This window comes from Nothoprocta perdicaria, unplaced genomic scaffold (genome assembly GCF_003342845.1).
Source record: "Nothoprocta perdicaria isolate Ctin4 unplaced genomic scaffold, notPer1 scaffold_484, whole genome shotgun sequence".
In the NCBI taxonomy this organism is placed as follows: Eukaryota; Metazoa; Chordata; class Aves; order Tinamiformes; family Tinamidae; genus Nothoprocta; species Nothoprocta perdicaria.
This window is the reverse complement of record NW_020455737.1, coordinates 125,170-143,560: the sequence shown is the minus strand read 5'-3', so window position 1 is coordinate 143,560 and position 18,391 is coordinate 125,170. Positions and strand designations below refer to the sequence as shown.

Below are 18,391 nucleotides of genomic sequence, written 5' to 3'. Positions count from 1 at the left end.
TTTTTTTGCTCTACCTATCCAAGGGGAACAAGTGCTCATCTCAGAGACTACAGCTCTGACTATTCCTCACGTGAACAGACACAATCCCCTGCTCCTGCCTTCCCTACAGCCCACAGCTCAGATAGCTCCTGTAGCTCTGGGACTGTCAGTGAAGTTTTAACTCCTGCAGGAGGTCCCTAGGCAGGGTATTGCTTCACTTCACCTGAGGAGACCCCAGGAACCCAAGGCAAAGCAGAAGACTCCAGAGTACCAACCCCTGCCCAAGAGCTGGGAAGGTGCGTTCACCCCATCCAGCTCCTGCTCTTGGTCGAGGCCCTTAGAGAGCCTCCATGGCTGGAAGACAGCGGGGCTGCCCAGTGAGAGCACATGCTTGGACCAACACAAACACCAAAATCCCTATCTGCATGTCTCCTTGGAGGTAGGATGGTGCTTCCTATGTAGTCCTGCTTGCAGTATCAGATCTTTCTGTTCCTCGCTTGTGCCCTGGGGCATTCAGGGACGCCTCAATGGCAGCACGGATGGAGTGTGAGGTGTCCAGGCGCATTCGGGCTTCCTGCACTGAATAGTTCCTCAACAAGCACAGCAGAGCTGTGGGGACAACCTGCAAGGAGAGGAGAGAGGGCATCAGAATAGCTGCTGGACCACCCTGACTACCCAGAGAGATGGGAGCTCTTAGGCGTCATGGTGTGCTAGTGGATCCCCCTCCAGCCCGAGGGCCAAAGGCTCCCTGCTCACTGGTAGCACAGCCCCGGCCTGCCAGGGAAATGCTCCATTGGTGCTCATCCAGCGCTGCTGCTCTGCTCAGGCTGGTTTTCAGAGGCCAGTCCCCATCGTCTGCATGCAGTAGTGTGTCTAACTCCTGCCTGGCATGAAAGCACCCAGTGCCAGGCCTGAGTTTCCCAGCGTCTTGTGCCATGAACAGAAGGATGAAGCCTGAGTGGTGAAAAGGATCCAAGTTACCTGGGTTTTTTCAGTTGCTACCCCTACGTGCGTGGAGATCTCTTTGCCACGGAGGTCATCCAACAGCACCTCAGAGTCATAGATGACATGCAGGAGGCTGTCTAGGCACCTGGCCTGCGTGTGCCCTGTGAACCGCTGCAAAGCAAGTGCACACATTACAGGCAGCACAGAGATGTCCCTCAGCAAATGGAGAGAAAGAAGGCAAAGTGGAGATGAAGCACAGCTACAGACAGTAATACCTATGTCTGTGCAAATGCCCATATGTGTCCATGCACGTCTACGAACAAGACAGTACAGAGAAGGTGCGTGCTGGCCAATAACCAGTCTGACAGTTCTCTGGGCTCTTTTAATGATTCTCATTGTCTGGATAGTGCAGCATCAGACAGTGGCATCTCATTTAAGTCATAGAATAACTCAGGCAGGAAAAGATTTCTAGAGGTCTTAGTTTGACCCCCAGATCAAAGCAGGTCCTAGAGCAGGTTGCTCAGGACCATGTGCTGACAAGCCTCAGTATCTCCAGTCACGCAGATCCCACAGTCTCTCTGGCTCTGGGTTCAGTCTGCCTTAGGAGCCCCCAGACCCTCAGAAACTTTCCTCAGGGGCCTTGTGCAAACCTGCCTCAGCAACCCTCAGAGCTCTGATAAAGTGAGCGGTGAACTCTGACGGAAGTTTCTAGCTATGCACACTTCCCACTTTCCTCTGGAGGCCTCCTCAACTTCCAGCTTCATAGGGTTCCAGACACTGAGCTGCCTGGAGGTCCACAGACCTCTCCTGGGATCAATCTGGATCCTCACCATGTCACTAGATATGGAAATTGCCAGAAAACAAGGGTTGGCTGTTTTCTGTGTAGTGCCAGTCTGTACAGAAGCAACACCAGTAATCAGCAAAGGGCTTTGCCAGGAGCACTGAACTTCCCAAGAAGAGCCTGGCCTCCTTTTCTCACAGTGAGCTTGGTCTCTTCTCTCCTCAGTTCAGAGGTCCATCTGATCCTGGCTTCAGGGACCTGACATGGAGACTCCCTACCTTTCCCTGAGCTGTTGCCCAGGAGTGTAATACCTGTAGGATGGACACTGCCCTCCAGAAGAGCTTGGAGTTGCTGATCCGCAAGTCTACCATATAGTTGTGTAGGATGTTGCCCTTCAGAACATGGGCCCCAGTGCTGACCGTGTTGAGGATCCACTTGGTGCTTAGTTCCCGCTGGAACTTCTGTGCAAAACACAGAGACATGATCTGAAGGAGCAGGGCCACCAACAAGGACTTATACCACCTCTGTGGCCAACACTCTTCTTGGATACAGCCCAGGGCCATTGGACAGCACAGGGCTTCGGAGATTCACCAGATCATGGCCAGCAGCACTGGTGGCAATGGTTTGGACACCTCAGCTTGATCTAGCCCAGGAACAGCTGCAGAGCCAAAGAGTCAGCATCCTGCACACAGGAGCAGCGTGGTTCTGCTCATCCGCCCGTCACAGGGGCCCCCCGGCAGTGCTCTTGCCGCCCGTGCTGGCTGCTTCCAGGCATGGGACGGCCTTGCCTAGGCTGGAGGGTCGTGTTAGCCCTTTGGCATGGGAAGGAGCTACCTGCAGCCTTTGCCCAGGGGAAGTGACCCAAGACCAGCACACAAATGCAGCCTCCTTCAGAGGGAAGCAGGCAGAGGCTGGTACCTGGATAAAATTCCCTTCGTACTCCAGGAACAGTATGGGCCACACAATGCTGATGATGGCTGGGAACAACTTCTTGAGGGAGGCCTGGTGGAGAAAAGGAAAAAAGTCTGCTCCTATAGCAGGGACCACCCAGCTTCTCATCTGCACATCCCGGAGCCAGGAGCATGTGGGCAAGGGGAACAATGGGACCTTGGGGATGCCTAAGGTTGCTGACAGCTGTAGGAAGTGGGTTGGATGCTCATGCACCGGGGCAACCAACACATCCCAAATGAAAAACAAACACCAAAGAGGCATACCAGCACATGGTCACTTTTGTCCCCATGAGACTGTAAATGAAGTCAGAGCAGGGCCAGGGCACCTGCGGCAAGAACCTCTCTTTGGCTTGCTAATATGAAGGCATCTAAAGCAGCTTTGTTAGTCATGGTCTGATTACACCCTGTGCCGCTGTCCTTACAGGCTGCAATGAGGCAAGGTCTTCCTTTCTCTTACTGGAAGGTTTTGGCCAACTGTGGCATGAGACAGTGCCTGGATGTTTGATGTCTTCTCCTTCACCTGGACCACAAGCTCCTCCACTTCAGCAAGGTCATCTTGGGACAAGGAAGGAGATGCAGACAGAGCCCAGAATTAGCTACCAGGAAAAACACACCAGGAAGAGGAAAAAAGCCCCTTTCCAGGAGACCCAGCCAAAGCGGCCTGCATGTCTGTGTATGTGAACACAGCTTCTAAACATGTACACACACCCTTACACACATCCACACGGGATCTACATGCCAAAGCCCCTCACATACACACCAAGTGTCACTGTCGCACCTGCACCCACATCCCCACTCATGTTGAAGATCTAAATACAGAGACTCACCTGAGCGCCCTCATGTGCACACAGGTCCCTGTGCCCAGCATTCACACGTCCCRGAGAACATGAGCTCCTGCTCCATGCACTGGTGCCCTTCCCTCACCCCCGCAGTGACTCACACACACAAACGTGCCCGTAATGTACACAAACACAGTCCATACACAAACAGAAATAAGCTTGCACACTCACACACATGCCCCTATATGGCCGAGACATACACACAGTGCCCAACACACACGCTCCTCACCCCAAGCCCTTGCGCCGCACATGCATGTGATTCCCAAGCATGTATATGAGTGTGCAAACCGCCCTTGGTGCATGCCCTTACACGGGTGTCATACACAAACACCCTTGCCTGAACACTCACATTCACACGCATGCACACCAGTGGACATGGCCTTCCTCACACATGTACGCACTGGAATACATGTCCTTCACACACAGGCACGCAGCCATTCATGCATGCTCACATGCACACATGTGTGCCCTGGTGTGGTGTGTGCCCATGGACCTCCCCTCCATGCATGTGCCTCTTGCCTGCAAATATCCCTCCTCTCCCACACCGCCTCCCCCTCCTTGGGTGCGTGCTGGCCTGAGGCACCTGCCCCCAGCTCTCTGCCTGCTAAGCTCTGCTCTCGGCCACCCCCACGTCCCCAGTAGCCTCAACAGCTGCCCCCTGGTTCACAGCGTCCCCAGCACTGCCAGCTGCCTGCAGTCTCGTCTCACCATCCAGGGTGAAGAGGAAGAGGACTGTGTCGAGCTCGGTCAGGGAGGGCAGAATAGTCTTCACAAAGTCCTCCTGAGAGAATGCGAGCCGTGGGCTCTGCAAGAAAAGGTGCTGCTTACAATGGCCTCAGCTCTGCTGCAGGCTCCTCTGCTCTGCTGCACCCCTGCTCCTTCAACACCAGTGCTTCCACAGACTCCTTTTGCCAAGAGGATCCTTCACACCAGCCTGCACTAGGCTCAGTGCAGGGGATGGGGTGGGCGTCAAGAGGCAGCACAAGCCAGACACCACCTGCCACCTCAGTTTTCCTTGTATCTAACAGGATTTTCCTGTTTTCCAACTGGTGCCATTTCCTCTCAACTTGTCCCTAAGCCTCGCAAGAACACCCTGTCTTTGCCTTCCCCACTCTCCCATCAGGAGTGGGAGTGCTCTTGCTGAGTGCATTTTGTGCTCAAGCCCCAGTCAGGTCATTCCCTGGTCTTGTCTCAGGGTACCCGTGTCTGCCAGGCACTAGGGAGCCCAAGCAGGAGGCAGCCAGCTGGCATCTCACTGCGTGGAGAAACAGCGCTCTGTTTCTGTTTCACTCAGGGTTCTCAGTGCATTGGATTGATCTCAGTGCACAATCCTGCACAATCACCTCAGTGCACAATCCTGCACAATCAGGCGCCTGATATTGTTGGGTGATCTACAGGAGCCCCCAGGCAGAGAGACACTGTCCCAGTAACTCCAGCAGACTGGGCCTTCCTGCTGCTCTTGCGTAGACAGATCTTACCTGTGCTAGTAGCTCTGTCTCTTGGTTAAAGAGCTCACTGTGGTCCCCAATTAGGAAGCCTCGCACATCCTTGGTGTCTGTGGAGAAAATTACAGGGAAACAGGCAAGCAAGCCAAGGCAGTAGTTCAGGGCTTGGAGCACAAACGCAGAAGAGAGGGTGGGAGTGGGGCTGGACTCCATGACAGCCACTCACCGGACCAGGTGCAATCCCAGGACCCTCCTTGAGTGATTCGCAGCTATCAGGGAGCCCCTGCCTTGGCCTTGTGAAGGACACAGCACATCCCACAGGCAGAGTGTGGGATCCCCTATCTCTGCAACACAGCATCATTCCTTACCTGCCCCAAAGGTTGGGATGCAGTCCACACCATCCATGATCGCAATAAGACCAAGTGTGTGCCAGCCCACCATGTACACACAGGCCTTCCTCTGCAGGCTGGAGAAGGTACAGCAAGAGGTGATCACTGAGTGGCAGTGCTGAGAGCTTTGGAGAGCCCAGCACAGCGCAGGATATGCATGGGTTCTTGTGCAGCCAGAAGAGCTGTCAGCAGCACTGGTGCAGGAACAGCCCAGCACAGGGCAATCAGCTCTGTGGGGTGCAGGAATAGCCCAGGGTAAGATGCCAAAAGAGCTGGATGTGGGAGCAGCTCAGCAGAGGGTGATGAGTAAGGAGAGTGCTGGGGTAGGGAAAGCTGAGAACGGGGAGACTGCAAGATGCAGGCAGAAGAGCAGAGCCCGTGGAACATGTGGGAGCTGCCACCATTGACATCCTCAGGGGATGCAGCTGGTGAACACAGGAGGGAAGCTGCAATCAATATGTGGTAGCATTTGAGGTGAACAGGCTATGGTGGAGCTTGCCTCCTGCTTTTGCTCAAGCTGCATTTTCTCGTTTGGGCAGGTGCTGAAGCAGGCACTTCACTGGCTTTTGCCCGAAGCTGTGCCCACTGCGACCGAACCCCTTCCTCCACACCCAGAGCCAGCCTTGCAGCTCCAGGTAGGAGAGGGCTGACAGCACACCTCACCTGGTACCTGCTTGATTCAGTAAGGCAGCTATCTTTCTGCTCTGAGCGTAGGTGACTTTGTGTGCCCGTTCGTATGTTCTCAGGATCTCCACAAGGCACCTAGGAAGAGGTTGGGTGTAGCTGAGGCTCTAAGAAGCCCATGCACCCAGTCAAACAGGCCCAGGTGCTGCATCCTCTCAAGACAGAGGCCAGCCCAGGTGCCACTCATACCAAGCAGCAGCTTTCTCTTTTCAGAGACCAGCACCACCTGTAACAACAGCCATACATCACAGGGAGGCTGCTTGCTTGCCAGAATTCAGCAACCCAACACTCACTTGTCTGAGATCTCAGTCATCCTGGAGATGCTCTTATGTGCTGCCAGCAGCAGGGTCTCTAGCAGGATCTTGGTGGCACTCCCACCTTTCATCCGTGAAGCGCCACAGATGCCTTCAGGCTGTGGGAGAGAAAAAAAGAGTTGTATAGGGATATTGTCCATCAAACATTCTTTGTAATTGAGTCAAGTCCTGACACTGCAACCCAGAGAAGGGTCTCGTAGTTCAGCTGCCTTCCCCTTCAAGTTCAGCTGCCTTCCCCCTCTAAGTTCCCCTTGTCTTCCATGATCTCTGGGCCTTTCCTCATTGTAACACCCTGTGGATAATGAGAAACAGCCTTGGCTATTGGGGAGACCACAGCAAAGAGGCAAAGGGTCATTCCCGAGGAGGGCAGGACTGTGCAGGGGAGCACTACCCACCCCTACCACAGGGTTGAGGATGAAGGCTTTGTGCAGTTCTTGGAGCTTCTGCATCCGTTCAGCAACCTGGCGGAAGGTGGAGTGCCAGCCCTCGATCCTGTCATTCCTGTGGAAGACACGCAGCGTAACAGAAGATACCTCCCCTTCCCGAGCCTCAGGTCCCTGTGAGGCTGTGCCCTGGAGGGAGAGAAGCTGGCATCTCTGCTCAAGGCTGCCCATCCACTGGCAGGGCTTTCTGTGCTCTATGGCATATCTGTGGCGAGCCTGAGACCGTACTGACTCAGCCTCATTCTATGACCCTTACGTTCACATCCCTGCTAGAGAAATGGGATCCTGACCTAAAACCTTACCCTGCTCCCACGCAGCTTCAGTGACACAGGATTAAGCAGCTGTGGCCCTTGCCTGCCTCCAAAGGCTCTAGACACCCCTCAGCCCGCCATGGCTTTTGGGAGCTGTACACCCAGGGCAATCTGGCTTCCCAGCAGAGTCCTGGCATCTGCCCTGTCAGTCCTGAGCTTTCTTTCCCACTTCTGCCAGCTACGCTCTGCTCTACCAGGCTGCCCACAAAATGACACCCCCCTTGGCACGAGACATACACTCAGATCTCAGCGGAAACAGGCTTGGAAGGCCAACCTGGATGGGAGCTTTGCTGTCTGGTAGGGATCTATTCCAGGCTCGTGTGGGATGGCTGCACCCTCCTCTGACCCCCCTTGAACTGGTGCAGGTATTACCTGGCCATGCTGACAGGGTTGAATCCCACCAGGACTGGCAGGAAGATATCCAGATTATTCATGCAGAAATCCAGCTGTCCTGCCACAAATGGAGCCTGGAACAAAGCAAAGCCGTAACCCCTCTGCCATCTGTGCACTGCTTGGAGCACACCAGAGGTGCTCCCAAATGCTTACTGCCACCACATGTCTTATACACATGCAACTAAAAAGGAATCCTAAGGTCAGACTAAGATCCTCTAAGCCAGGGACCATCCAGGTACAGGAGGGCCTAATTTGCTCTCAGAGATATGCATGTACCAATACTTTCTCACTATGTTTCTAAAGACCAAACTTTGTTTTTTGTTAAAAGACGAATCTGTGGTTCTTAATATTTAGCAGACTGTATTAGCAATGTAATCTCTGATGACATGTCATTGGTGGCGTTTATAAACTTCTGAAGGATTTCAGGATGTCTGTGATATCTCTCAAAGTGCTTTAGCTTAACTACATTATGAATTACATTGAAACTGCTGTGCAAAGGATGTGGTGTCTCCTGTGAGGCAGAATATGGATGGAAAATCTGTGCAATGTGCTCTAGGTGACCCTGCTTGTAAAGCAGATTGGATTAGATGATTTCTGAAGGTTCCATCCAACCTCAGTGATTCTGAGAGTGCAGATACTGCAGACCAGTATCTGAAAACACTTTTTAAAGACCCTTGGGGATTTCTGTCTGTCTCATACTAGCTACTAACCTGTGGCAGGGAGTATCCATCCTTCAGGAACAGGCAAAAGTGATGAACCCCCAGCGCAGGTACCCAGATGTCCACAGACCCACCCAAGAGAGCGGCCGACTGCTTCCACCGTGGCTGATTGCCACGGATCTCGTACATCCTGAGTGTGACTGCCACTCAACATGCCAGCAATTATGAATCAGTCTCGCTCCCAGCCAACCTGCCATCACCAGCAAAGCACTTACAGATAAGCCACAGGAGATGCCAACAAAAACCACTCTCTTTTTCCCATCACAGACCTGAGTTTGGAGGAAAAAAAAAAAAAAAAAGGAAAGACTGTAGTTTATTTGGAAAAAAACATTCCTCCCTATATTGGCAAGGGACCCTGAATCAATCTGCTGAATAAGGGACAGTGCATCCAGGACTGTAGAAAAGAGACTCCTCATGGTGCTGGCTGGAAGAGAAACACCATTCTCACTGGGAGAGGTGGATGAAGGACCTTTGCACCACACTCTGCCCCAGCGCTGGGAGAGGAAGGAGCGCACCGGAGGCACACAGCACACAGCAATTGGTCTGTGCACTTTCTTGCTGTCCAGTATGTTGTCCCACCTAACCACACCGCACCAATTCCTTCATGACTTCATCATGCACTCTGGTCCATGCACACTCCACGAGCCAGCCAGACTTCTTTCCATCTTTCCCATCCTTTCTTACCTTCCTTAGCTCCTCAATCCCCAGCAAAGCACTGTCTTCCAGCCCCTCCTGAGACATCACCAATGATCTAGAAGGAAAACAGAGCCCAGCCGCAGTTACTCTGGGGCAGATTAACAAATTACTCTTTCTGTGTCTATCTTGAAGACATTTCCCAATTCTCAAACTATTGTCTTTGTCTTCTCTGTATTGCCCAAGTGTTAACGTTCTTGTCAGGAGAAGAGTCTGTTATCCTCAGCCCCAGACAAAAGAATGATCTTCCTCACTGTTCTCCTGTTTATAGCCAGAAAGGACACTTGTCCATGCTACTCCCAAATCCTTACCAGCCTCTGATCCTCTGCAGGATGCAGACCCATCTGCAGGTCCAGCCTGTGCTCCTTCCTGCTGGATAGCTGCATTTGGCCATATTAAACACAGTGGCTACGTCTGCACAAGTAAATTAAAGGCCAGGCACCATTCCTGGGCACTGAAGCATGATTATCCATGCTGTTTCATTATTATTAGAACAGCCTAGGACAATTAACACTTCCCAAACTATCTCCAAGAAATTTTTGGATGTTAACATGGCTCACGGACCATTCCTGATAAGTAATCTTAATGCATATATCTTGTTTTGCAGAGCTGAGCAGTAGTGATATGGACAACCCTGTGGCACCTGGCCTCAGAACCTGAAAACGTTACTGAGCACATCCATTTCATCCAAATGGGTAGAGTTCTCAAAGAGCTTTGCAGGACTGTCCTGGCATGAGGATTACTTACCATGTGCCAGTTACCCACAGCTGCTGTGAATGCAGCTGCTGGATTTACTGTGGGTCACTGAACACATCTGGGGCTAATAGTGCTCCCTGATAAATCTCACATGAAGCTTCTCTCTGCAAGAACATACAGGGTCCAGTGGGAATGGCATTCTGCTCCCTAATTGCTGCAGCTTAGGATACCCAGACTGAAGTATACCAGGTCTGCTTGTACCTGGCAGCCCAGCAAGAAAGGTAATCTGCTGCTCCCAGGCTTGAATGCCATGCACTAATCACCTGCTTGCCCAAACCACAGCACAACTTGCAGAACTGAAAGCAAACTCAGTGCCCTTACCGATCTCCTCCAGCAATGATGTACGTGTAACAGGGCAGTTGACCTAGGCCTTTTAGCATCTTATTAAAGGAAATCTGTTGATAGAGAGCGAAGTATTATACTGGGGAAAAAAAAAAAAAAGGGATATAAGCAACAAAACTACGGACTGCCCCTCCTTGGGAACACCCTGGCCAGAGCAATGTAGAAGGTCAGATCTCTTGTGACGGCCAGATGAAGCAGACACCAAAGTGTCAGGCCCAAGAGATCTCCAGAGCCAGGCAGTTCCATCTACATCACAGTTTCCAGTTCTGGTAAAAACTACTGATGAGTCTTCTGATATGGGAAGCTCTTCCTGCTTTCCATATGAGCCACATGATTTGCCCCCTAATAAACAGAAACAGGGACTAGAAATAGGAACTGCAAATCAGTAGTGTCCCCCAGTGCTGTCATAGGGTGCCTTGGCCTCCAGCCCACCCTCCCAGCTACCTGTGGGCATTCTACTGACACCCGAGGACAGCTCCAGTTCACCTGCAGAGCCTTGAGCCCTCAGAATATTCTGTGCCCCCTCTCCCCCATTCACTTCAAGTGTGGGGCAAAACTTGACTCCTTTGACCACTGCTGTAGCTCAATGGCCACTCCAGCAGAGCTCAGGTAGTGGGAGCAGGGTGTGCTGCCAGTTTGGGGCAGTGGACATCCCTGAGCAGTGTTTCTCTGGATGGGGTGGTCTTTATGAGCATGGGAAAGGGGGTGGAGTGCGCTCAGAGACAAGAGTGTCTTGGCTGCTGGAGACCTCTCTAGAAGATGCTGACTCTGGCTAGAGCCTCTTCAGAGACAGGAGGTTCCCACCTTGCTTTGGCAGGAGAGTTTTGCAAGGGCTCTGCTGGGACTGAGTGCCTGGTAGGAGCAGCAGTCATAAATGCCGGGATGGGAGGGGATAAACAGTTCCACAGCTGATAGGAGAATCTGCCTTGCGGTTCCTGAGTGCCCGGGACTAAGCATTGTCAGGGAAGGCGACTGCAGGTTGGTCTTGCTCTGGACTCCAGTGCAACGCCCGCACTCAGCAGATGCGCAGAGCAGAGGAGCTACTCACAGCAATGAGGAAGGCCAGTCTTCCGGATGTGCCGCCACCGCTCAGGACAATAAGACCATTGTCTGGATCCTGCAGAGGAGAAGGAGCAGGACGAGTGGCTGGTGCTGCGTGGCCCGCACTCCAATTGCAGCGTGAAACGTGTGGCCTGGTGCTGGCCCTGTGGCTGCGCCTGGGACCTCCACGGGCTCACAGAAAGGCTCCCTACCCACCAGCCACTCTGTGCTGAGCCCAGCCCTGCTCTACATTGGCAGCCCCCACACTGTGTCCCGCGCCGTGTCGGTGGCCCTGCACCATGCAGGCAGCCCTGCACAGTGCTGCAGCCCCTCACCTTCAGCACCTCCTGCACCTTGCTGATGATGTCCATCATGGTCTTCAGCACTTCCTCACTGTACAGCCTCTGAGGAGGAGAGCAGGGCTGGGGAACACACGGACCTCGCCTGAGCCAGACGCTGCCTGAGATCAGGGGTACTGGGGCCACCTGAGGCTGCTTTTCTCCAGGTGTCACCCCAGGTGCAAAGCCAAGATGGTCCCACACCCACATGCAGGGACCAGAGGGCTCAGCACGGCATAGGCAGCCCTGGGCTATCCCCTCCTCACGGCAGCCATGCCAGGGCTGGGGACAGGGCAAGGGCAGGGTACTTCATGAGGTAGTGCTTGCCATGCACCACCAACGTTGCTGCCCACTGGGACACCCTGTCCCAGTAAGGGCCCCTTCCACAGAGCAAGGAAAGGGAGCTTCAAGAAGGCGGGATATGCTAGGCTGCAGCCCTCTGGTACCTTGTAGTTGAGCAAGGCTTCCTCCTCCTCCTGGAAGATCTCCGCGTCGCACTCCTTCAGTAGCTGCACGATCTGCACCGGGTCAGCCTGGTCTAACTCTCGTGTGATGGGGTTGGACTTCTCACTGATGGGTAACATGGCCTCGTAGCCCGCCAGCTGCAAGGCGGCCAGCAAGGGTGAGCCTGGGGCTAGAGAGACACAGGGACAACACTGCCCAGCCCTAGCTGCTCTGCTGGGGCCCCGACAGCTTCAGACAGGCTGAACGTCACCAGCAAGCTTCGGGACGCGCATCGGCACTGCTGCTGTGGACATGGCTGTTGAGTAGGATGGGAAATCATCCCCACCAACCCGTGCACCTGCAGAGCGGCCCTTCCCCACCAGCGTTTGCTGCCAAACAGCTTTTCCCAGAGGTGCTTTTCCCACTGCACCCATGGACCCAGACCTCCCATGTTTGCATTCCTTCTGACATGCGCACCCTGGAGATGTCCTTACACTCCTAGTGCTCCAGCCTTCACAGCTGCACCGTTCTTGTGCAGTATCCCAGCCCTCCTTGCCTTCAGGGAATCTCCTAATTCCAGGCCACTGCCGGCTCCATCAGTTCACTGCTTGGTGTGAAAACTCCTCATGGAAATGCTCAGCCGAGCTAACGTCTCCGGTGCAGCCTGCTCAAGCCACACAGACACTTCCAGCAGTGCTGGCTGCCAGCTGTCCTTGAACCAGGCCTTATCCTACTGACCATCCTTGTCCCCAGCCCTGCCATCTCCATTGCACTGTTAGGAAAACACAGCTGAAGTCCAAGTAGGCAAGATTGAATGGACTTACATCACTGGAAACAAACAAACGAACAAAAACAATTTTTTTATCTTATCAAGGAAAGCCACCATATTAATCTACCATAATCAGTGTTAAAAAAGAAAAAAAAAAAAGTTGAAAAAACATGTTGGTAGTTTTTAAACTTGTGTTCACATTTCCTTCAAAATTATTCTGCAGTCTCTCATGCTAACGAAAACTCTTATGATGTATACTTCCCAGATGTTTTTTTTCCAATACTAAGTGCCCTATTCTAGTCCCCAGACACAGAATTCCAAGGACAGACCAAAGATATGCTCCCATAGTTTTAAGCTCTGCATCTTTGCTCGCTCTTGCCAGAGCAAAGTGGGAAATACTGGTCTGAGGAAAGTTCTGTCTTTGAATCTAGTTAGCAACAAGTACAGAAAAAGCCATCTGACTTCTTTATCTAAACAGAAAAATTCACTTCAGTCTCTGAAGTCTCCAAACTTGTGTTGGAGACACCACGATTAAGTCTGAAATGCTAACTTAAGTAGCTGCATTGAGCTAGGAGAAAGCAGAATGCTGACTGGCTCCCAGGTTTATTTGAGACTGCTTTGAAACAAAAAAACAAAAAAAGCAAGCATTAGGAAAACCTAAAAGGTTTGTTCTAGCAGAGCAGAAGGGTCCAATTTTTGAGACAGGCTCCCACTGAGATGCACTGAAGAAAAAGGGATTCTTGACAATGATGAGGCTGGCTTCCCTGTGCACCAGTACATCTGCCAGGGGCTCCTCTGCAGGGCTCTGCTTGCAGCTCCTACCCTCCTTGCTAAAAGTAACGGAGATTGCAATGTACCCTTGAACCCACAGTGGGGGCACAGAGGTGCCTCATCTGACACTATTTTTGGCCCATTTAGACAGACCCGTTCACTGAAGTAGGAAAACTGTTGTTACATCCCTACAAACTCAGAGCGGTGGTTCCGCAGCTGCTGGGCACGCCGATCTCTCTGATCAGTGCAGGCTGCGTTGGCCCAGAGCTGCTTTGCTGGATGCTGCAGGCACTGGGTTCTGGTGCAGGCTGCTTTGGCCCAGAGCTACTTTGCTGCATGCTGCAGGCACTCAGTTCTGGTGCAGACTGCGTTGGCCCAGAGCTGCTGTGCTGGATGATGCAGGCACTCGGTTCTGGTGCAGCGCATAGCCAGTGCCTGACCGTGCATCTCTCCCCAGCAAAGTGCACCAACCCACACCACGCCGGGTGCTCACCTCCCATCTGCTGGCATCTGGCGTCTCAATGAAGTGTCTGTATTTCTTCGTCCTTCGCATTGTTGTGGCCCTGAGAGGACAGAGCCGCTCAGGCAGCGTCCCTGGGGCCCAGCACAGCTGTCCAGATGCGTCTGGGTCCAGCAAGGGCTGGGACTCACTGCAGCTTGCTTCGTCCTACCATCACCAGCCCTTCACTGTAATCATTAATCCAGACAGTTAAAGATCAAGCTGTTGCTCTCTACATGCGTGCTGCTGCCGCATTGAGCTACCCCAGCTTATCCCCCTGGGTCTCTAGCTATGGGCATGGCCTCCCAGCTCCATCAGGACAAGGGCACTACCTACGTCATGCTGCCACACAAGCAGCAAGCAGCCAAGGCAACCAGCAAGCCACATATCACAGCAAGAACGTACTGGCCTCCAATCAGGGACATGTGGGGACCAGCTGGACACAGCAAGGCTGAAAGAGCCCATGCACAGCTATGGTAACCATAGAAGAAAACTGTAAAGAAAGAAAGAAATGAAAAACTTAAAATATATCCAAGCTTGAGCTTTCAGAGCTACCTCCATATCTCCCCAGGAGCTGGTCACTCACATCTGGGAAGGCCCAGCTGCTGGGACTACTCTCCCCTGCTCCCAGTGCCCTTCAGTCCTGCTCATGGGAAGCTGTGAGAGCATCCGTGCTTGTAAATGATGTATTCTCAGGTCCACTCCAAAGGCTGAAATCCCCTTCTTTTTTTTATATTCAGTAATTCTGAAAACTTCCTGCATCAGCAACCCTGAGCAGTTCCCAGCATTTGTGAGAGTGCAAGTGTAGTTCTACTGAGGTTTGTCTGGAGCTGGAAGCCTTGAGAAAGTCTTTTGCTGTGCTGCCATTCCTGCCCGTCAGTCCTGCACAGCTATTCGTCAGCCTGCAGCCTCCCAGAGGGACCCACCTCCAGACACACGGGCTTGCATTACGACCTGACTTAAAGACTTGCAGCTTGCAATGTGCTTGTTGCACTGATACTTATTAGGTGCCAGACTCACACTTCTGTTCATAATACATCATAGACTCATTATGGTTGGAAAAAACCTTCAAGATTAAGTCCAACCATCGACCCTTCAACATTGTAATTGCTAAACCATGGCACTAAGCACCTCATCTACATCCTTCTCCAGCACTGCCAGCAAGGGGGACTGGCAGCTGGTCCGTGCGGAGTGGCATGCAGCTGGCACACAGCATGCACTGGAGCTCCTTACGGAACTTTCCTGCCCAGCTGCAGAGCTTTGCAACAGAGCTCTGCTGATCTGCACCTCGGTTCAGAGATCCCATCTCCAATTCACCAGTGTGGGAGAATCAGTAACAACAAATAACTTCTGCTCTGGAGGTGCCATCACAATTAAAGTCTGATTTTACTGAGTCAAGAGGCTCAGTAACTCTCATCATTTGTGGGCTCGATGGCCAGTACAACACTGCAGACTACTGATATCCATAATCAGCTCCTCTTTTTAGATTTATGGCCTCTCTATTGAGCTAAGAAAGATGATAAGAATCTGCAGTGCATAAGAATTACAAACAATTATTAACTATTTCTCATAATAGAAATTAAGAAGTACCACAAGGAATAATTGAGGAGCTTGGTCTAAAACTGACTGAACAAATTATTTAGCACATTGTGCATAATTACATAGCAGAACTCTTGACTTCACAAAGCTCCATGGTAATGAAAAGCTTAAATGTCTGTTCTTGGGTGCCAGTGAATTCTCCAAAATCCATTATGCAGCACAAGAGTAAAAAAAAGAAATCACCAGATGAAGAAAATTGTTAGTAATTGTTAGTAATTTACCCAGGAGCAAAGATTTTTCTCAAAGGTTGTGCCCACAACTGGCCATGGAGCTGAGCTCTTTCTTTGTATGAAGGTAGTAGCTTTGCAGAAAATATCTGTGATTTGCTGTGCATGCCTGCTCTCCATCACTGTTACCATGAGGTACAAATGCATTATTTCCATCCCTGTAGATGGAAAATAAGGTAYTGCAGCCAGCACGTAGATGTACGGAACCCTCAGATACCTCTGGGACATTGTGCTCCTTCGATGTGGGCAGGCCGGTGGGCAGGCCGGTGGTCTGGGTGCTCGGGGGCAGCCAGGGCRCAGCAGGGAGGCAAGGCACACGCGCTGCACCGCACTGCACACGCAGCCCCGCTCGCACAGGCTGCCGCCCGCTGAAGGACGCGGCCACCGGGCACCTCAGCGCTTGCTCAGGGTGTGATTCTGCCCGATGTGAACTGTGTACAAGCTGTGGGCGCTCGTGGAGGCTCTGCGGGAGGGAGTGGGGGGCGTCAGGGCTCGCTGTGCTCCGGGGCGCAGGGATCTGACCACGGAGCATTTCAACATGGGCAGCGCCGCACAGCTGCTCCCTGGCAGGACAGGGTCTGCACAGAACTGCTGTGTCAGAGAGAGGACAGAGAGCATGGAGACTGCAAAGGCGTTCACAAATTTGTTATTTCTTGGGGAAAATACACACAAGTGCAGTGACCCAAAAGAGGACAGTTGGAGAGGTCCAGGATCCACAGGTTAGCGTCCAGCTACTGCGGGCCATGTCATGTAATTCCTTTCATAAAGCTGCAAACTTGCCTCATGCTAGCTTAAAGATAAGTAATGCAGATTTTAGGGACATAAAATGCATGTGCCCATTTCATAGATAGCATATGAAAAAGCTGCATAGCTATATCATAAATCTAAGGCTTTCCTAAGGTGCCACCAACACAGAGGTGAATTCCTGGTGCAATGGAAACCCTTGCAGTTGTGTCGAGGAAGATGCAGGTGTGCTGTGGGTGCAGGAACCCGGCACTGGGGCCAGGGCATTCCCTTGCTGCTGGCATCTCTCCCAGAGCCTCACATTTGCCTCAGCAACTGCTGCCAAAACTAAAGACTGATATGGAGAATAGAGGATCCCAGAGCCAAGGAGTCTCTGGGAAGTCTCTTTCCTCTAGAAGAGCCTCCTACACCCTGGGTGCATGCAAGGCAGAGTGCATGGGGCACGGGAAGGAGCGAGGGCAGCAGCAGTGGAGCAGTGTGCCCTGCCACGTTGAGCACTGCAGTCACACACGGCACGCAGCAACCAAACATGGTGCTTGTGCTCCTTGTCCAGGCACAGCTTGTGCTCGAGGGAGCACTGGGGACCCATGCACCCAGCACGGCCAGGTGGGAAGGGACGGCTGGGGCAGGGGCTGCTGCTGCAAGGATGGCATTGCCAGCCTGCTGACGCATTTCCCCGGTGAATTCCAAGCATGTGGCACCACAAGGCATATGACACAATTTCCATGCCTTGGCTCCCAATTTGTGATTGCAAGTTGAATTTTGCCTGGCCAAAACCCCAAACAATCAAATGATAATACGATATGTATGAAGAGCTTGCACTGCACAGGCGCTGCCCCAAGCAGGCACTGCCTGCCCCACGCGCAGTCCCAGGGCTGCTCCGGTGCAGCGTGCAGAGGGCCCAGCGTGGCACTGCGCGGAGCTGGTTGCTAAGCTCCCAGGGCGGCCCTGGGCGGCACAGCGTGTCCTTTTCCGTGTCCAGGACAACCGATGCCGTGGGCCGCACAGCCTAGGAATGCCAGCCAGGCAGCAGCGAGGGCTGAGCACGGTCATGCACCAACTGTGACCGTATGAGAGCACGAGTCTCCCAGCTGAGCTGTGCACTTGCCTTTCCTGAACCTCCCGAGGTTCCTCTTTGCCCATCTCTCAGCCTGATCAGGTACCTCTGAGTAGCTGCACAGCTCTCAGGGCACCAGCCTTTCCTCCCAGTGTCCTGCAGCCTGTGAGCTTGCTGAGGCTCAATCCCTCCACCCAGCCCACTAATGGGAATGTTCTGCTGTCCTTGTCCCAGCACTGACCCCAGGGGACACCCCTAGAGAACGGCCTCCAGCTGAGCTCTGCGCTGCTGATCACAGTCCTCCCTGCTCTGCTCTCACCTATGCGGGTGTTGTGGGAGACAGCATTGAAAGTCAGGGTAGACAACTCTGCTCATCTCCCCAGCCGTCCTCCCACTGCAGAGCCTATCAGGTGGCTGCAGCATCATTTCCCTCGGTGAATCCATGGTGACCACTTCTGATCACCTCCTTGTCCGTCATGTGCCTGGAAACACTTCCCAGACTGGTCACTCCATCATCCCCCAAGGATCACGGTGAGGCTCTGCCCTTCCCTCGCACCCTCCAGCAGCCACTGTATGTCTTTGATTTTTGCCCTCCGTGACACAGTTCCACAATGTCCTGCCCTGCCATGTCCTGTCCTACTCTGACAGGTCCTACCCTTACATGTCCTGCCCTGACTTGTCGTGCCATGCCGTGCTGGGCTGGGCCCTGCCATGCCCTGCGATGCCCTGCGGTGCCCTGCGGTGCCGGGCCGTGCCGGGCCGTGCACAGCGCGCTGTGCTGCGCCATCCCGGCGAGCTGGGACGTGCTGCTGCTCCCTGTGCTGCCGGCGGTTCCGGGCTGCAGCCCATGCTGGATGTGCGGCCGGGGAGGCGGCGGGACCCGGAGCAGCCCCGTGGGTAGCGCGGGGCGCGGGGCGCG

The 18,391-nt window shown here is 53.1% G+C and overlaps 1 protein-coding gene across 1 annotated transcript; it reads right to left on the bottom strand.

The window, feature by feature from the left end:
• Nucleotides 1–201: 201 nt before the first annotated feature.
• On the bottom strand, nt 202–13,977 carry GCKR (glucokinase regulator). The gene is made up of 19 exons (XM_026047238.1): nt 13,840–13,977; nt 11,809–11,964; nt 11,360–11,428; nt 11,032–11,100; nt 9,963–10,036; nt 8,877–8,943; nt 8,408–8,461; nt 7,453–7,547; nt 6,722–6,827; nt 6,306–6,424; nt 5,992–6,090; nt 5,308–5,405; nt 4,973–5,049; nt 4,203–4,299; nt 3,113–3,210; nt 2,624–2,707; nt 2,017–2,166; nt 961–1,095; nt 202–601 (listed from the first exon to the last, which is right to left on the bottom strand). The coding sequence occupies exons 1-19, from the start codon at nt 13,897–13,899 to the stop codon at nt 434–436; spliced, it is 1,875 nt and encodes a 624-aa protein (XP_025903023.1). The 5' UTR covers nt 13,900–13,977; the 3' UTR covers nt 202–433.
• Nucleotides 13,978–18,391: the final 4,414 nt, after the last annotated feature.

Coding starts and splice junctions, on each gene's coding strand:
- GCKR (XM_026047238.1), bottom strand. CDS start 13,899: ATGCGAAGGACGAAGAAATACAGACACTTCATTGAGACGCCAGATGCC. Junction 11,965..13,839: donor CAGATGCCAGCAGATGGGAG/GTGAGCACCCGG, acceptor GCCGCCTTGCAG/CTGGCGGGCTACGAGGCCAT. Junction 1,096..2,016: donor GGGCAGTGTCCATCCTACAG/GTATTACACTCC, acceptor CTTGCTTTGCAG/CGGTTCACAGGGCACACGCA.